Source organism: Pan troglodytes, chromosome 7 (assembly GCF_028858775.2).
Source record: "Pan troglodytes isolate AG18354 chromosome 7, NHGRI_mPanTro3-v2.0_pri, whole genome shotgun sequence".
Taxonomy (NCBI): domain Eukaryota; kingdom Metazoa; phylum Chordata; class Mammalia; order Primates; family Hominidae; genus Pan; species Pan troglodytes.
The window spans coordinates 33,732,383-33,750,247 of NC_072405.2; the positions used below are offsets into that span (position 1 = coordinate 33,732,383).

Below are 17,865 nucleotides of genomic sequence, written 5' to 3' on the forward strand. Positions count from 1 at the left end.
GGAACCAGCACTCTGAATACCGAGAAATGGAATTGAATTGTATTTTCAGTAGAGATGGGGTTTGACCATGTTGGCCAGGGTGGTCTCCATCTCTTGACCTCGTGATCCACCTGCCTCGGCCTCCCAAAGTGAGCCACCGTGATGGATGCCTGTAGTCCCAGCTACTTGGGAGGCTGAAGCAGGAGAATCACTTGAACCTGGGAGGCGGAGATTGCAGTGAACCGAGATTGCACCACTGCACTCCAGCCTGGCTACAGAGCAAGACTCCGTCTCAAAAAAAATAAAAAATTAAAAAAAAATTGAATTGATGAATAGTCTGTATTTTAAAGGACTAGAAGCCTTTCTTATTTTGTTTTTAATAGTGACAAGACCTTTTGTTGGTCTTTTTTATCCTGTTTCCATTAAGTCTCTCCATTTGAGCTTCAAACCTCCCAGTTTATATCTTTTGCAATTCTGATCTTATATGGAATTAAATGAAGTTATGCACATATACACACAATGTTTACACATGATATGCTACTTTTTTAAATCCTACAGCTCATTTGTTTTACATAAGGATCTTACTTTGTTTTCTTCATTCTTCCTAGATCACTAACTTAGAAAAAATACGGATACATAGGTCTCCAGTGCCCAAGAATAACCCTAAGTCTGGATTAATGTGTTGGACCCATTTCTTTCTCTTTCCCTCTCCCTCTTTTCCCAGGTTTTCTTTTAATTATCTAATCTAATAAGCCCCAGAACTTGGCTCTGTGTGGGTCCAAAGGGACAGGATTTAGACTGAAAGTTTAGCCTCAGTTTGCTTCTTTATAACTCTGCATTTTTTTCTGAAGCTAACACTTTTATCTAAAGAGCCGCATTGCAGGAGATGTACTAGGTTCCCAGGTTCCTCTAGGCTGGGCATCCATACGAGGCATTCCAGAATGTTCAGAGGATGCCCTGAGTGCCAGGCCTTAGGGAGAATAAAGACATAGGAAAAATGGTCTCATACAACTAATTAGAGTCCTCACAGAGCACACACGAACCTTTTGAGCAAGGGTTTGTTGACTGAATAAAACACAAACAAAAACAGACATTGAAAGAAGGACATTGTGTGCTCGGATTCTAAGTGATGTTGGGACTTGAGCTGAGTCCTAAAGAAAACTGGAACTCGAGTCCACAAAGAAGCGCAGCATAAGTGAAGGTCACAGGATAGGAAGGTGTTGCATGAGGTGTGTGTGTGTCGGCTTAACTGTGTCACTTAATATCTAACATTGACATTCTGTGTCATCAAATCCTGCCCCAGCCGCTGCTGAGACCCTGGTCAGTGCTGGTCAGTGCTGCTGGAATGATAGCATGGAACCTGGGCTTTTGTCTCTCCCTCCGCCCCTCCAGGCTCCTAGAACATTGCCGGAAACACAAATACCTCTCCAGCTCTGGGGAGGTCTTCGCCCTCCTGGTCAGCAGCCTCTTAGAGAACCTGCTGGACTATAGAACCATCATCATGCAAGATGAGAGCAAGGAGAACCGTATGAGCTGCACTGTGAACGTGCTGGTATGTGACATGCCTCCGGTGTGATGGGAGGGCACTGTCAGGCCGCCCCTGCACCCTACAGCTCAGCTCTAGGTAGATCCCACAAACACAGAGGCGCCCTGAGGCACCTTTGTGGAGCTGGTATCTTCCTAAGTCTAATTGGAATGGCTGGCTCAGCTCACAGGTATCAGCAGCCACAGACCCTGAGGATAAATTTGGTGTGTTTTTGATTGTTTGTTTTAATTTTTATTTCAGTAGGTTTGGGGGTACAGTGGTTTCTGGTTACATGGATAAGTTTTTGGGATTTTTTTTTTTTTTTTTTTTGAGACGGAGTCTCGTTCTGTTGCCGGGCTGGAGTGCAGTGGTGCGATCTCAGCTTACCGCAACCTCCGCCTCCTGGGATCAAGCAATTCTCCTGCCTCAGCCTCCCAAGTAGCTGGGATTACAGGCACGCGCCACCATGCCCAGCTAATTTTTGTATTTTTAGTAGAGACAGAGTTTCACCATGTTGGCCAGGATGGTCTCGATCTCCTGACCTCATGATCCACACGCCTCAGCCTCCCAAAGTGCCGGGATTACAGGCGTGAGCCACCGCACCCGGCTGGATAGGTTATTTCTTTAGTGGTGATTTTTGAGATTTTAGAGCACCTGTCACCCGAGCACTGTACCCAAAATGTAGTCTTTTATCCCTCACCCTCCTATAACCTTCCCCATTGAGTTCCCAAAGTCCATTATATCATTCTTGTGCCTTTGCATCCTGAGGATAAATATCCCCTTTTCTTATGGGGATATTTGTTAAAGGGAAACAGTGATCTCTTTGGAAAAGTGAAACTGTTGAAAAGCAACAATAGTGGTTTGTCTATTTTTGTGTCAATAGCTCTTGATTTATGTTGGGATTCTGTGATCCTTTTTTTTCTTGGCAGAACTTTTATAAAGAAAAGAAGAGAGAGGACATATACATAAGGTAAGCTGAAGGAAATTTCTTGCTTCTGCTGTTTATTTCATGGCTTTGTGATTGATTTCTTCAGTAAACAAATACTTTCCCAACACCGTGTTTGCTGCTTTGAGAGACCCCTAAAAGTACATGATACGTTCCATTCACCCTGAACCGACAAACTCTTTAGACAGATACGTGAATAAGTACGACAGGAAGGAGTGCCTATGTGAGGTCATGTCAGGGATCAGGGGAAGGATAGACAACTTCTGGCCTGGGTAGGCAGGAGAGGCTGTACAGGAAGAGGCAGGATAACCCACCCAAGAGTCTTAGCTTGAAGTCTGCGAATCCCTGAACATGAAACAAACTTGTACGTAACCAACGTGCATGTTGTTGGGGAGAGATTCCATAGCTTTCATTAGCTTCCCAGAGGGGTCCAAGACCTAATATTTAAAAACATTAAACACCACTGCCTTAAAGAAAGAAGAGAAACTAGTCTAGGTGGAGTCAGAGAAACACGGAGGCAGGAGGTGCACAGTGTATTGAAGAAATGGGGAAGATCCGACTTCTTGGTTCAAGAGGAAGGAATTGCTTCTGTACAGTAGTGGGGAAGGGGGTCAGGCAGGGAAGCAGGCTGGGGTCTGGTTATGGAATGAGCTGAACACTAGATCAACTCTCAAGCCTGGGCAGCATGGTGAAACCCTGTCTCTACAAAAGATAGGAAAATTAGCCGGGCCTGGTGGCACATGCCAGCTACTTAGGAGGCTGAGGTGGGTGGATCACTTGAGCCCTGGGGCTTAAGGCTGCAGTGAGCCATGATCGGACCACTGCATACTCCAGCCTGGGCAATACAGCAAGACCCTGTCTCAAAACAGAACTAAAAAACCTATAAAACTCTCGAGTGACAAAATGCTTCCTTCTCCCCTTCTTGCCAGATATCTGTACAAGCTTCGAGATTTGCACCGAGACTGTGAGAACTACACAGAAGCTGCCTACACGCTTCTCTTGCACGCTGAGCTTCTGCAGGTGAATGGCTCAGAGAGCTTGTTTCAACAGGGTGGAGTACAGTGTCCTTTCAGACTAAATTCTATACATTTCATGATTTTGATGGGAAAGAACTTTATTCCAGGAATATCCTTTTATACAAGTTTTTTTAGTTCTTTCTAAATAGGCACAGCTAATTTGTAGATCAAGTATGGGAAAATGTCAGTTATCTTTTATTTAAAAATCCTTAGCAGAGCACGACTTATGAACCTTTGGTAATTGACACTCTAATTAAAGCAATAAAACACACATTGATGAATACATAAAAAAATTTGTAAAACTGCAGAAAACCGCAGAAAGATGAGTTATAAGTGAATATAGTACCATAGAAGTACTCTATTTTTATTCTCTCCCTAAATAAATGTATGTTGTGGTTTAGATATAAATACATCTATATGTTATGAATCCCAAGTAATTATTTCTAGCCCTGAGCACCTCCTCTAACTTTGGATTTACATATAAACTTTGATTGGCCAATATGCAGCTCAAACTGAACAAGGCAGTAACAGGAACCTTTATTTCTCACTCTTTGCTCCTCCCCAGCCCATCCTACCTCACTTTGTTACCATGTTACTAATAACATTCCCATCCATTTAGTTGCTCAGGCAACCTCATAGTTATCTTCAATTTCTCTCTTTTACTCACCACCTCCCACATTCTCCACAAGCGAGAGATGTGGCCCCTCTGTTCAGATCATGCCCCTAACCTATCCACTTTTCTTTTTCTTTTTTTTTTTTAAAGAGATGAGATCTTGCTATGTTTCCCAGGCTGGGTCTCAAAACTCCTGGGCTCAAGCAATCCTCCCACTTCAGCCTCCCAGAGTACTAGGATTACAGGCGTGAGCCACCATGCTAGCCAATCCACTTTTCTTTATCTCCCTGGCTACCACCTTGGTCCATCCCATAAGCATGTCACACCTTGAGCACTACAGCAGCCTCCTGTTGGGTGTCTCTGCCTCCAGTCTTGTTCTCAGCTATTAATATTCTTTTACGGTTTATATTTTATACTAAAGTAATATATGTGCATTGTCCTAACATGTGAGTTAAAAATAGGATTCCTATGCCTCACCACTTCCCAAAGGAAATTCACAATTCATATTTAAGTTCAGGGCATTAAAAAGCTTATTGTATAATGGACTGGGCCTGGTGGCTCACGTCTGTAATCCCAGCTCTTTGGGAAGCTGAGGCCAGCAGATCACTTGGGGTCAGGAGTTCAAGACCAGCCTGGCTAACATGGTGAAACCCCATCTCTACTAAAAATACAAAAAATTAGCAGGCGTGGTGGCACATGCCTGTAGTCCCAGCTACTCAGGAGGCTGAGGCAGGAGAATCATTTGAACCTGCAAGGCGGAGGTTTGCAGTATGCTGAGATGGTGCCACCATACTCCAGCCTGGGTGATAGAGCAAGACTGTGTCTCAAAAGAAAAAAAAAAAAAAGCAACCTACCGTATATAGCTTAGAAAGTGAGGCTTGTTGACTGTGGATTTCGCCATTGTATGATCAGAAAGAAATCCCCAGTGTCTGTAACTGTAGGTCTTTTCATTTGGGAAACTCAGGAAGGTAAACTCTCCTATCCTGGTGTAAGATATGAGGTATGAATGCAGCTTTTTTTCCCCCCAGATTGCTATTCAATAGAGATGCTGTTTGTTAAGCATCTCTATTGCTTAAGCTGTTTGTTCACATTTTGCTTATTGGTATAAGATCCCATCTTTATTACTAAATTCTTATTTTGGAGGGAGGGAATCTCTTTCTAGATTGTATATGCTTTTACGTGGGTCTCTGTCTGTTCATGTACCAGTACCATACTGTATTAATTATTAATTCTTGATAGTGTGTTTTATGACCTGGTAGTTACTCTTGATTGCTCTTCTTTTTCAGAGTTTTCCTACCTATTCCTTTTTGTTAATTTTTCCATATGGACTTTGGAAAGATGAAATTTAAAAATTAATTTAGTGAGAATTTACATGTTAATGAAATAGAATTTTCTTATCCAAAAGCATGGTATGACTTTCCATTTGTTCGAGTCTGCTTTTGTGCCCTTCAATGGCGTGTGAAAGTTTTCTGCATATAAGTCTTGCATATTCCTTGTAATGTTCACTCTTAGAAATGTTCTTTTTGGACTTATTTTTGTTTGGTTCCATTCTTCTATTCTGTATATTTAGTCTCCGTGTATCTGAAATAAATTCTATTCCAAGTATATTAATTGTTTTTCCTGCTGCGTAACTTAATTCTCTTATTGCGTGTCGCAGTTTCTTAGTCAACTGCCTTGCATTATGAGGAATACAACCATAATGTTTGCAAATCGTGGTAGTTTTACCTCTTCCTATTCATTTTTATACTCCTAATTTGTTCCTTTTATCTGACTGTGTTACTGATGCCCCAGTACAACGATAGTCATGTCAGTTAGCGACCTTGCTTTGTCGCTGGCATTTTGGGGGGATGCTGTGGATGCTCCTTCATTTGGCATGATACTTGTTTTGGAGCTGGCATGTGTATATGTGTGTATATGTAACTTTTGTGTTTAATACATAATCTAAAATACAAAATCAATGAGTCAAATATATATACAATATTTTCTTGATGTTGGGGGGCTGAATATTTGTTGTATTAACCGTGTGTCACTTTTCTTCCTTTTCAGTGGTCTGACAAGCCCTGTGTGCCTCATTTGCTTCAGAGGGACAGTTACTATGTTTATACCCAGCAAGAGCTTAAAGAGAAGCTGTATCAAGAAATCATATCATATTTCGACAAAGGCAAAGTGAGTATTGGATTGTTTTTGTACTAGGGGAAAGAGGAAAATGACCGCAGTATCGCAGTACAATTCTGATGCTCACCACTTGGAGTTAGCACTGACTACCCAGGTTCAGGGCACCGTCTCCAATGAGACTTCCCCCGCTTCAGATGCCATCTGCAAATTTGGGGGTCCCCAGTCCATTCACAGTTCTGGGCAACTGGCTATACATCTGGGGGGCTTCCACTGCCCCCTCAGGTTTAATAGTCTGCTAGAACAACCAACAGAACACAGTGAAGTGCTATATTTAACCATTCCAGTTTCATCAGGAAGGACGTAAACTGGGGCCAGCCAAATGAAGGGACCCATAGGGAACAGTCTGGGAGAATCTCAAGCATGGGGCTTCTGTGTCTTCCCCCTGTGAACTCGGGGCACCTTCCCAGCAAATCAGTGTGTTCCTCAATCAGGAAGCTCACCCAAGCCATGGGTTTACAGAGTTTTTATTGGGGTTTCTTTTTTTTTTTTTTTTGTAAATATGGGGTCTCACCAGTTGCCCAGGCTGGTCTAGAACCTAGAACTCCTGGGCTCCAGTGATCCTCCTGTATTGGCCTCCCAAAGTGCTGAGACTACAGGCATGAGCCACTGTGGGGTTTCATTATACAGGCAGGATTGAATGAATCATTAACTACACAATGAACTTGATCTTTAGCCTTCCTTTTGTCCCTGAAGATTGGGCTGATATCACATGGCTCACAGCCCTAACCTTCTAGTCACATGATTAGTATTTCTGGCATGGCAGCCCCCATCCTGAGACTAGGAGACCACCATGAGTCACCTCATTAGCATAGATTTGGGTGTGATCCTGGGGTGGGGGCACCAGGAATAACAAAGACACTCTTATTATTTGAGAAATTCTAGGAAAATTCACCAGAACTCAGGACCAAGACCAGATACATGATTTAATATACAACAATAACTCACAGCTACTGTTTATTCTTCCCTTGTGTATTCTTGAATTCTGAGATTTCAGAGGGGGACAGATTTTGCAAACAATGATTTTAAAAGATTTAATTTTGAAGTGTTTCCCAATGGCTTGTGGGCTCTGCACACATTTCCTCAGAAGCCAGAAACAATGGAACATAGCACCTTGTGAACAGGAATGAAGCAGGAGGTGACCCGATGCTGCAAGTTGAATAGTATCCATCTAAGAGATAGCTCATGAAATACCAAAGGGGTTAGACGGCTCAATCTGGGCTGCTAGCCTCAGACACTGAGGATGTGCTTTAGCCTGTAACTTACATGGTTATACATGCTCGGAGGCATTTCCTAAAACTCATCCACTAAGTAGGGAAATCAGTGCCCTGCATGGAAATACAGTTTGCCAAATTCCACACTATCGGGGAAACCCACCCCCAATATTTCAACATAGGTTCTTTCTATTTTCCATAAGTGTTGGCCGGCTGAGAAATAAAGGGAAAGAGTACAAAGAGAGGAATTTTACAGCTGGGCTGCTGGGGGCGACATCACATATCGGTAGGACCGTGATGCCCACCTGAGCCGCAAAACCAGCAAGTTTTTGTTAAGGATTTCAAAAGGAGAGGGGGTGTACCAAAAGGTAGTAGGTCACATACTTCAAGGGGCAAAAAGCAGAGTAAAGATCACATGCTTCTGAGGAAACAGGACAAAGGGCAAAAGGCAGAAACTCCTGATAAGGGTCTATATTCAGCGGTGCACGTATTGTCTTGATAAACATCTTAACAGAAAACAAGGTTTGAAAGCAGAGAAGCGGTCTGACCAAAAATTTACCAGAGTGGAATTTCCCAACCCTAGTAAACCTGAGGGTACTGCAGGAGACTGTTTATTCTTCCTTATCTCAACTGCATAGGACAGACATTCCCAGAGTGGCCATTTATAGACCTCCCCCCAGGAATGCATTCCTTTCCCAGGGTCTTAATATTAATATTCCTTGCTAGGAAAATAATTTAGTGATATCTCTCCTACTTGCACATCCATTTATAGGCTCTCTGCAAGAAGAAAAATATGGCTCTTTTTGCCCGACCCCGCAGGCAGTCAGACCTTATGGTTGTCTTCCCTTGTTCCCAAAAAATCGCTGTTATTCTGTTCTTTTTCAAGGTGCACTGATTTCATGTTGTTCAAACGCACATGTTTTACAATCAATTTGTACAGTTAACACAATTATCATAGTGGTCCTGAGGTGATGTACATCCTCAGCTTACAAAGATAACAGGATTAAGAGATTAAAGTAAGACAGGCATAAAAAATTATCAAAGTATTATTTGGGAACTGATAAATGTCCATGAAATCTTCACAATTTATGTTCCTCTGCCGCAGCTCCAGCCGGTCCCTCCATTCGGGGTCCCTGACTTCCTGCAACACCACACAACAGTACTGTTAGCCTTTTTCCATCTCTACAAACAACATCACTACACCTACACACACACACACACACCCATACACACACCTGTACACACACATTTCAGAACCAAAGTCCCACAGAAACTTTCCTTCCCCCTCCAACCAGACTTGCATGCTTTCCGAACCTGGGCTGGCAGAGCTTCCTCTCTACTTTGAAGTGCTATAGGTGCTTTACCTGTTAAATGCAATATTGCTTTTTTGGGCGACACATGGTACTTAATGTCCGTGCAAACAGAACTACAGAAGATGCCCCTGGCAAAGCTGCCAATATACACTGTCTTTATGATGTCAGGAAATGAAGGTTTCACTGATCTAAGGGATAAAGCGAGTGAGGAATACCTACCGAAACTCAATCCCCCAGACCACTTGCTCATTCCCAGTGACTCGCCAGTGGCTTTTGCCACTGAATCAATGACTGCCTTGTTCTCCACTTTTAACCCTACTTTCCTTTTTCTGAAGATGTGGGAGAAGGCCATCAAGCTGAGCAAAGAGTTGGCTGAGACTTACGAAAGCAAAGTATTTGACTACGAGGGCCTTGGCAACCTCCTGGTGAGTCTGGGTCAAAATATGTTAGGCCTCTGACAGGGTTGCTAAAATTAGCGCTCATGAAAATGTTTCCATAAGTTGAAAGTCAGGATGAATGGTGTTTTTTTACAATGGAAAAGTCAACTTTTCTTGAAATGAGAATGAAAAAAGATGTAGTCCAAAGGCTCTGATCAATATTTCTGCCAAATATCCTTCAGAGAAGGTTCAGGACATCTCTGGAAGTGGAGTGGGGTTGACTCGACAGTGTGGGGGAATATTGAGTTTCAGATAGTAGTGACTCGCTTTCCACATCCCTCAGGATCTCCGTCTGCAGCTCTCTCATTCTTCCTGAAGCCATTTTTCTTTCTGTGGACCCTCCATATTCCCAGCCATCAGTAAAGCAAAACAAAAATGAGTGCCCAGTGTTAGGCAGCCACCATTCTGAAAGCTCAGTGGAGGCAGCCACCATTCCGAATGCCCAGTGGAGGCAGCACCATTCCAAATGCCCAGTGGAGGCAGCACCATTCCAAATGCCCAGTGGAGGCGGCAGCCATTCCGAATGCCCAGTGGAAGGCAGCCACCATTCTAAATGCCCCAGCGGTAGGCAGACACCATTCTGAATGCCCAATGGAAGGCAGCCACCATTCCAAATGCCCAGTGGTAGACAGCCACTCTTCTGAATGCCCAGTAGAAGGCAGCCACCATTCTGAATGCCTGATGGTAGGCAGCCACCATTCTGAATGCCCCATGGTAGGCAGCCACCATTCTGAATACCCAATGGTAGGCAACCATAATATTAAATTTAATAATTTTTAGTAGAGGAGTTAGAAAAGATCAGGTCACCCACAGTCATGAAATGATCATTTATTTGAGGAGCTGGGTGTCAAGATCACTTTGTAAAAAGTTTACCGGTGTACTATTACCAGCCCCTGGCTTCACATGCAAGAAACTCACTTATTAATTTCATCAACTGGGCTGGGCATGGTGGCTCATACCTGTAATCTCAGAACTTTGGGAGGCCAAGGCAGATGGATCGCTTGAGCCCAGGACTTCCAGACGAGTCTGAGCAACATAGTAAGACACCATTTCTACAAAAAATATAAAAAATTAGCTGGGTGTGGTGGCACCTTCCTCTAGTCCCAGTACTTCTGGGAGGCTGAAGTGGGAGGATCACCTGAGCCTGGGAGGTCAAGGCTGCACTGAACTGTAATCATGCTACTGCACTCCAGCCTGGGCAACAGAATGAGACCCTGTCTCAAAAAAAACAAAAATTTCATCAACTGAACTGAGCTGAAATATTAGTAATGTAACATGTTACATACTAATGTAACATGTCTAAGAAAATAGTATTTTGACGAGTACCATCACCTAGATAGAAGAGTAATGGCATGCTAACTATTGTGGGGGAGGGGGTTCAGGTCATTGCTCAAAGCTGTCCACGTCTGGCTGGCTATTTTGCTTTCTTTAAGGCCGACCTTGTGAGCCAAAGCTGGAAAGCCCCTCATCTTGTGAAGAATTAAAGATAGAGGTGGTAGCAGATACTGAAAAACAGAACATCACCACCACCTTCTGGGCACTTATAATTTACCAGACACTTTCATCCAGACCACCTGCATGAACTACACAGTCCTTCTTTTTAAAAATGTTCTTTATTTTATTATTATTTTTTCAAAACAGGGTCTCACTCTGTCACCCAGGCTGGAGTGCAGTGGTGCAGTCATAGCCCACTGCAACCTTGAACTCCTGGGCTCAAGACATCTTCCTGCCTCAGCTGCTGGCTAATTTTTAAATTTTTTGTCGAGATGGAGTCTCACTATGTTGCCCAGGCTGGTCTCAAACTCCCAGCCTCAAGCAATCCTCCCACCTCTGCCTCCCAATGTGCAAGGATTATAGGCGTGAGCCACTGCGCCTGGCCTTGGAAGGTTCTTTATCTTCTCCCATGGGTGTCTGGTTAAGTGCAGCCGCCTTCTGTGAATCTCAGAATGCACTTTTAAACCTTTTATAGTCCCTGAGCCCACTTTGAGAAACTGCTGAAAGTTGTGCACTGCCCCGTTACGCAGAAGAATTCCAACGTGCACACACTTCAGCATACACCCTCAGGGAGTCACAGCCCTCCAACGTCCATTCATGGAGCCCAGGTCCAAAACCTGTGATCCGAGAACAGGATAACCCTTTTCTGCCCATAGGGTGTTTTCCAAAGACCTTTCATTGCTCTGGGTTACATGGGAAACAACAAAACAAAGTCTGACTTTTTTTTTCCCCCAACTGTGTACTTATAACCTCCCCTTGGAATGTCTTGTTTTGTTTTCCAGAAAAAAAGGGCCTCATTTTATGAGAACATCATTAAGGCCATGAGGCCTCAGCCTGAATACTTTGCTGTTGGATACTATGGACAGGGCTTTCCTTCTTTCCTACGGGTAAGAAACCTGATGGTGGTCTCCCAGGCCATTAGGAGGAGGGAAGAGAGTCATTTCTTTTCCAGATGGGCAACAGGGTGTTAGCAGCTGCCGACCCGTGTTCTCGCTGTGGGAGGTAGGGGAGGGAAACCACTTCCTGAGCGGCCGGCCTCTTCACCCCACACCCCCGGACACCCCTGGTGTTCTGGCAGGTCTTTTGTGAAATGACTTTTCCCAGGTGCAGTGAAAAAGGGAAAAACAGAACCATCCCCCACACTGGTCAGCTGCTACGGGTCACGCCGGGGAAAAGTGTGGACTGATGTATTTCGTTGTTTACTGTGTTTCTAGCCAGAGCTAATTTGAAAGTAGGTATCCCAAGAACCAGACTGCAGGAGTCTCCCAAAATAAAACATTTTATTATAATAATAATGACAAGGGTGGTATTTTTCTTCCATCTCAAAATTGTGTATAATGTGATATTCAATTTATAGTTTAATAAATAAAAATTCTTATCTCTTACGAAAAGTTTCTTTTAGAGCCGAGCTTTGCTTAAACATTTATTATCCATCTGCTTTCTCCTAATTTGAAAACAAGCGATAAAGCAAGCAATTTACATTCCTAACAGTGCCTAATGAGACAGTTTATTCATTCAGTCAGTAAATATTTATTGAGCATCTACTGTGTGCCAGGCATAGGGAAGGCATTAGAAAGATCTTGCTGATTACAGTCAAGCATAGTCCCTACTCTCATGGATTTTACAACCTAAACTCATGAGGGGAGATTTTAATCACACATGAATGTAAAATTTAATCTGCATGTCGGACGCAGTGGCTCATGCCTGTAATCCCAGCACTTTGGGAGGCTGAGGCAGGCAGATCACTTGATGTCAGGGGTTCGAGACCAGTGTGGCCAACATGCTGAAACGCTGTCCCTACTAAAAGTACAAAAATTAGCTGGGTGTGGTGGTGCATGCCTGTAATCTCAGCTACTCAGGAGGCTGAGGCAGGGGAATTGCTGGAACCCAGGAGGTGGAGGTTGCATTGAGCCGAGATCACACCACTGCACTCCATCCTAGGTGACAGAGCGAGACTCCATCTCAAAAATAAATAAATAAATAAACTGTAACCAAGAAAGATACCCTGTGCTATAAGAATCTGTAACCAGGAAATATTTACCCAAGTGAAATAGAAACTTACCCTTTTACAAAAAATGTACAGGAATATTTATAGCAGCTTTAATCATAGTCACCAAAGACAGGATCCAATCCACGTGTCCCTGAACTGGTGATGGGATAAACAAACTTCAGTGTATCCACACAACAGAATACTGCAGCAGCCAAAGGCAGTCAGCTCCTGATACACACAACTGCGGGCATGATTCCCACCCACATGCAGCTTGCTAGGTAAAAGAAGTTACACTTAAAAGGCTGCATACTCTGTGGTTTTATTTATACGAAATTCTTGCCTAGGCAACGCTTCCTATCAGGACAGAAAGTAGATCAGTGGTTGCTGGCCAGGGGGAGGTTGGCTGCAGAAGGGCCTGGGGAAATTTTTGGTGGCAGTGAAGCTGTTCTGTATCTTGATTGTGGTCCTGGTTATGTTTGTCAAAACTCACAGAATTTTACACTAAAAGGGGTCCATTTTATTGTATGTAGATTATGTCTTAATATTATTTATTTATTTATTTTGAGACAGTGTCTCGCTCTGTCACCCAGGATGAAGTGCAGTGGTGGAATCTCGGCTCACTGCAACCTCCGTCTTCTGGGTTGAAGCGATTCTCGTGCCTCAGCCTCCCAAGTAGCAGGGATTACAGGTGTGCACGACCAGGCCCAGCTAATTTTTTGTATTTTAGTAGAGATGGGGTTTCACCATGTTGGCCAGGCTGATCTCGAACTCCTGACCTCAGTTGATGCCCCTGCCTCAGCCTCCCAAAGTTTTGGAATTATAGGCATGAGCCACTGTGCCCAGCCTATGTCTTAATAAAAAAAAAAAAAAAAAAAAAAAAAAGAATCAGGGCCTAGCACAGTGGCTCACACCTGTAATCCCAGCTACTTGGGAAGCTGAGGTAGGAGAATCACTTGAGCCCGGGAGGCAGAAATTGCAATGAGCCGAGATGGTGCCACTGCACTCCAGCCTGGGCGACAGAGCCAGACTCCATCTCAAAATAAAATAAAATAAATCAGGAAAGACTTTCCAGGGATCCTCTGTTTCAGCTGCAACCTGAAAGGTAAGCTGGGAGTGGAGCAGGTAAAGGGGGTAGGAATAAGCATTGCAGGCAGAGGAAGCATCAGGCAAGAGCAGGGCAGTGCCTTGAAAGGAAGGGCCAATGCGGCAGGCCCAGAGAGAGCTGGGGTGCCAGCGGGGAGGCGGGGAGCCCTGGAAGAGCCTGCAGGGCCTTGGGGTTTCCTGGGGTGTTCTGTCTACATCCTGAGAGCAGTGGGAGCTGCTGCAGACTTTTCGTGTTGGAAAGGTCATCTGGCTTTTGTCTCCATGGTCATCCATGGAGAATGGATGGGAGGTGCTGCAGGTAAACCACTAAGAGACCATTGCAGATGTTCAGAAAAGAGATGACAGGCTAGACTCGGGACATGGGGGTGGTGGCTTTACAGAGAAGCGGAAAGACTAGAGGGGTGGAGATGAGGTCACAGCCATCTGATGATTGATGGGCTGTGTGGGTGAGGAAGCGAGAGTTGTCAAGAATGATTTCTGGGCTTCTGGCCTGCATCATTGGAGGGGGTAGTTGAACCATTTACTGGGACAGGAGGACCGGAAAAGGCCAGAGTCACAGAGGAGAGAATGAATTTATTCCTTGAGTAAATATTTATTAAACTCCTACCATATACTTGGCTCTAATATAGGCATGGGAGCAGAGTCAAAACAAACCAAAATCTTGAAATGATCTAGCTTATGTTCCAGCTTGGAGAGATCAAAAAATGAGATAAATCAATAAACTATTTAGTATGAGAGATGGCCTAGAACACTGCCTCCTACAGTGTAGCTACTCAGTATCATGGAGAAAAGGACTTAGGGAAGGGGACTAGAGAGGCAGGTGTTGGGGATGGAGTTACAATTTTAAATACAGTAAACAAGAAAGACTTCAGAAAGAAAATGGCATTTTTGCAAAAACCAGAAAAAAAAGAATAAGCTATGCAGCTATCAAGAGGATGAGCAAAGGCCCCAGACCTTGAGAAGAGCAGGTCCAAAAGCTATGAGGCTGGAGTAGTGTGTACAAGAGGGTGTATAGGAGAATGGGGCGGGTGGCTGTTGGTACCAGATAGCAGAGGGCCTCCCAGGGCTTTCTAAAGTGTTTGCAAAGTTTGGTTTTGCACGTACTCAAGGGGAGGTACATTTGGAACATCCAAAAGGCACAAATCAACCATTAGCTGTATAGATCTGGAACTCAAGTGAAGTTACAGACAGGAGAGAAAAGTTGGTGGGTTACTTGTATGGAGTTAAAATAACCGTGGTTGGGGATGAGGTGGACCAGGCAGAGGAAAGAATAAAGAGTGGAAAGTCTGAGGCCAAGCATGGTGACTCATGCCTGTAATCCCAGCACTGGTAGGCCAAGGCAGGAGTCTTGCTTGAGCCCAGGAGTTTGAGACCAGCAGTTTGAGGCCAGCCTGGGCATCATAGCATGGCCCCGTCTCTACAAAAAATTTTTTTAAAAATTAGCCAGGCATGGTAGCGTGTGCTGTGGTCCTAGCTACTCAGTAGGCTGAGGCAGGAGGATTGCTTGAGTATTGGAATTAGAAGTGACAGTGAGCTGTGATCAAGCCACTGCACTCCAGCCTGGATGACAGAGTGAGACCCTGTCTCAAAAAATAAAATAAAAAATAGAAAGAGTGTAGGGTCTAAATGCATCAGGGTCTAGTGTTAGCTCAGCTTCAATCCAGGTCAACATAAAAGAACAACCCCTGCCATAGCCGTTACATATGCCTGCGTGTCACATGAAATCAGAAATGTGACCGCAGAGACAGCAGTGATTCTGTGAAATCAAGAACACCAGACTTTCAAGTCGAAAGCATTCTAGTCTAAATCACCTGCTGAACGAGTGTGCAATTTTGGTGAAATCAGGTAATCACTGAGTCTTGGTTTTCTGATCTGTAATTTAGAAAAATAATGCCTACATCGCAGGAAAGTTTTGAGAATTAAGTTAATAGCATATAGGAGTGCTTTATAAACTGTAAAGTACTTTAGAGATGTTAACATACCTCAAAGGCATACTGTAGAATATAAAATCCTCAGGAGTGATATAACCTCACTGCCATTCTCTTCTATGGGATATTTCCCTGAATTCAGAATATTTAAAATTACATCATCCTCTCCTTCCAACCCAATGAGATCTCATTATCTCTTTTGTTTCTGTCAGGGGTAGCACTGTTCTTCCTACTCCAAGACCAGTGACTTTTTTTTTTTTTTAAGAGACGAGGTCTCGCTCTGTCATCCAGGCTGAAATGCAGTGGTGTAATCACAGCTCCCTGCAGCCTTGACCTCCCAGGCTCAGGCAATCCTGCCTCAGCCTCCTGAGGAGGTGGGATTACAGGTGTGCACCATCACGCCCAGCTAATGTTTTTATTTTTTCTTAGATATGGGGTCTCACTATCTTGCCCAGGCTCAAGACCAGTGATCTTTGAATCAGCGTCGACTCCCCTGTCTGCCTTGCCCTTCTCCCGACACCAAAGAAGCAAACACTGAATGCTGTTACTTCTGTCTCTCCTTCTGTTACTTTTCCTTCTTCTGCTCAGTCCAGCCTGTGAGCTTTCAGTTGGGCATAGATGCCACTGTTGGCTTACATTGTCTACACTTCTTCTTTCATCATGCATCTCCTGCCTTCCAGAACCTCCAGTGAACATTCCGAGTCTTTGAAACCTCTGCCTGCCATGCGAGACCATTCATTTTCTGGCTCATTCTTCCAGTCCAAGCTCATTTCTTCTCCCAGAATTCTGTGCTTTCCGCCCCTGGGCCTGACTCTTTCCACATACCCACCTGGTCCTTCGCACCCCTTCTCTTTATGCTTCCTTATCCCATTCATCTGTCTATGCCCATCTAAGGCCCATGTCTTGCTTGAAGCCTTCTCTTTCCAGTCGAGCTAATTCTTCCTGACCTGCTTCTGTGATTCCTTTTACAGTTATCGTCTGCATCATACAACTAGCGTTGTATTACACTCTGATCCTTTACCCACCATTGTTTCGTCTGAATGATGGAATTTCAACAGGCTTGAGTCCCATAGACTTTCCTAACTTGGAAAAGTTTTATCATATATTCCAAAAGATCCAGTAGTTTTTACTCCCTTCGTTCAGTGTTTGCCTGGAAAGTGTAATTGCCCTCACGGTACTTACGCTATCATGTTTACTAATATATTTACTTGCTTGTTTTTTATTCGGTCCTCTAGAAGGTAAGTTCTGTGAGAGCAAGATCACCATTGTATTCCTGTTGTCCAGCTGATCTTCTGTTTGTGCAGTACATATTTTTTATATGAATGGACAAGTGATTTTGAAAGACATTTTACAAGACAACCTGGGCCCAAGTGTTGGTTAAAAATGAATCATGTGTGGGCTACCCAATGCAAACTGCTCATTTCAAACATGGCTATGTTTGCACTTGCCCAGGCAACCACACCTGTGAGACAAATTACTCCCATGCCTGGGGCCTAGGAAATCTCTTTGGGGAAAAAAAAATGTTTAAAGAGATTATATTTACAGTCTAGAGTGGAGAAAACAGTATTTAATGCAGTGATTTTCTATTAGACTTTCAGGATTGGCTGGGGACTGTGGTACATTGCTTCTGTTCTCTGTCACTCTGTTTCTGTGCCAGAAGACACATTGCTTCTCCTCATTGTCTTATGCAGTGCTGTTTAAGTGGTGGTCCACAAATTGTTGCTGGATCGTGATGAGATCGATTAGGAGTTTATACCTCAATGTAAATTAATGCACTTCCTTCCTTCCTTAAGAATGTCTTGCCATGAAAATATCAGCATGCCTGGGGATGTCATTTATTTAAATGAGGGCACAAGTTCCGTATTTCCTTGCAGATGGGTCCAGACTGTTTGCAGACTGGCCATGGTCCTTGGGCCACACTGGAAGAAGCACTGGGCTAAGTATTTTTTATGCCTGTGATTTAACTTCTCCAATAAACCGCAGCTCTTGTAGGATATGATGGTCGCTGTCAGGCAAGGACTAGATTTTCAATGAGAACTTGATCGTGGGGATTGAACGTTGGCTGGGGAGTGCAATGGCTACCTCAGTACCCGGAACTCCAGTTGCCTCTCCACTCTTCCTATGTAATGACTTC

General features: G+C 43.9%; 1 protein-coding gene across 4 annotated transcripts in view; it reads left to right on the forward strand.

The window, feature by feature from the left end:
* The window catches only part of DOCK5 (dedicator of cytokinesis 5), a 229,664-nt gene that overhangs the window by 188,642 nt on the left and 23,157 nt on the right, over positions 1–17,865 (forward strand). For all 4 annotated transcript variants that reach the window (XM_519666.8, XM_009455048.5, XM_063816247.1 and 1 more), the window contains 6 exons: positions 1,372–1,531; positions 2,434–2,474; positions 3,380–3,470; positions 6,126–6,245; positions 9,114–9,203; positions 11,492–11,596. In XM_519666.8, the coding sequence (XP_519666.2) occupies positions 1,372–1,531; positions 2,434–2,474; positions 3,380–3,470; positions 6,126–6,245; positions 9,114–9,203; positions 11,492–11,596 (607 nt within the window). The remainder of the gene's footprint in view (positions 1–1,371; positions 1,532–2,433; positions 2,475–3,379; positions 3,471–6,125; positions 6,246–9,113; positions 9,204–11,491; positions 11,597–17,865) is intronic.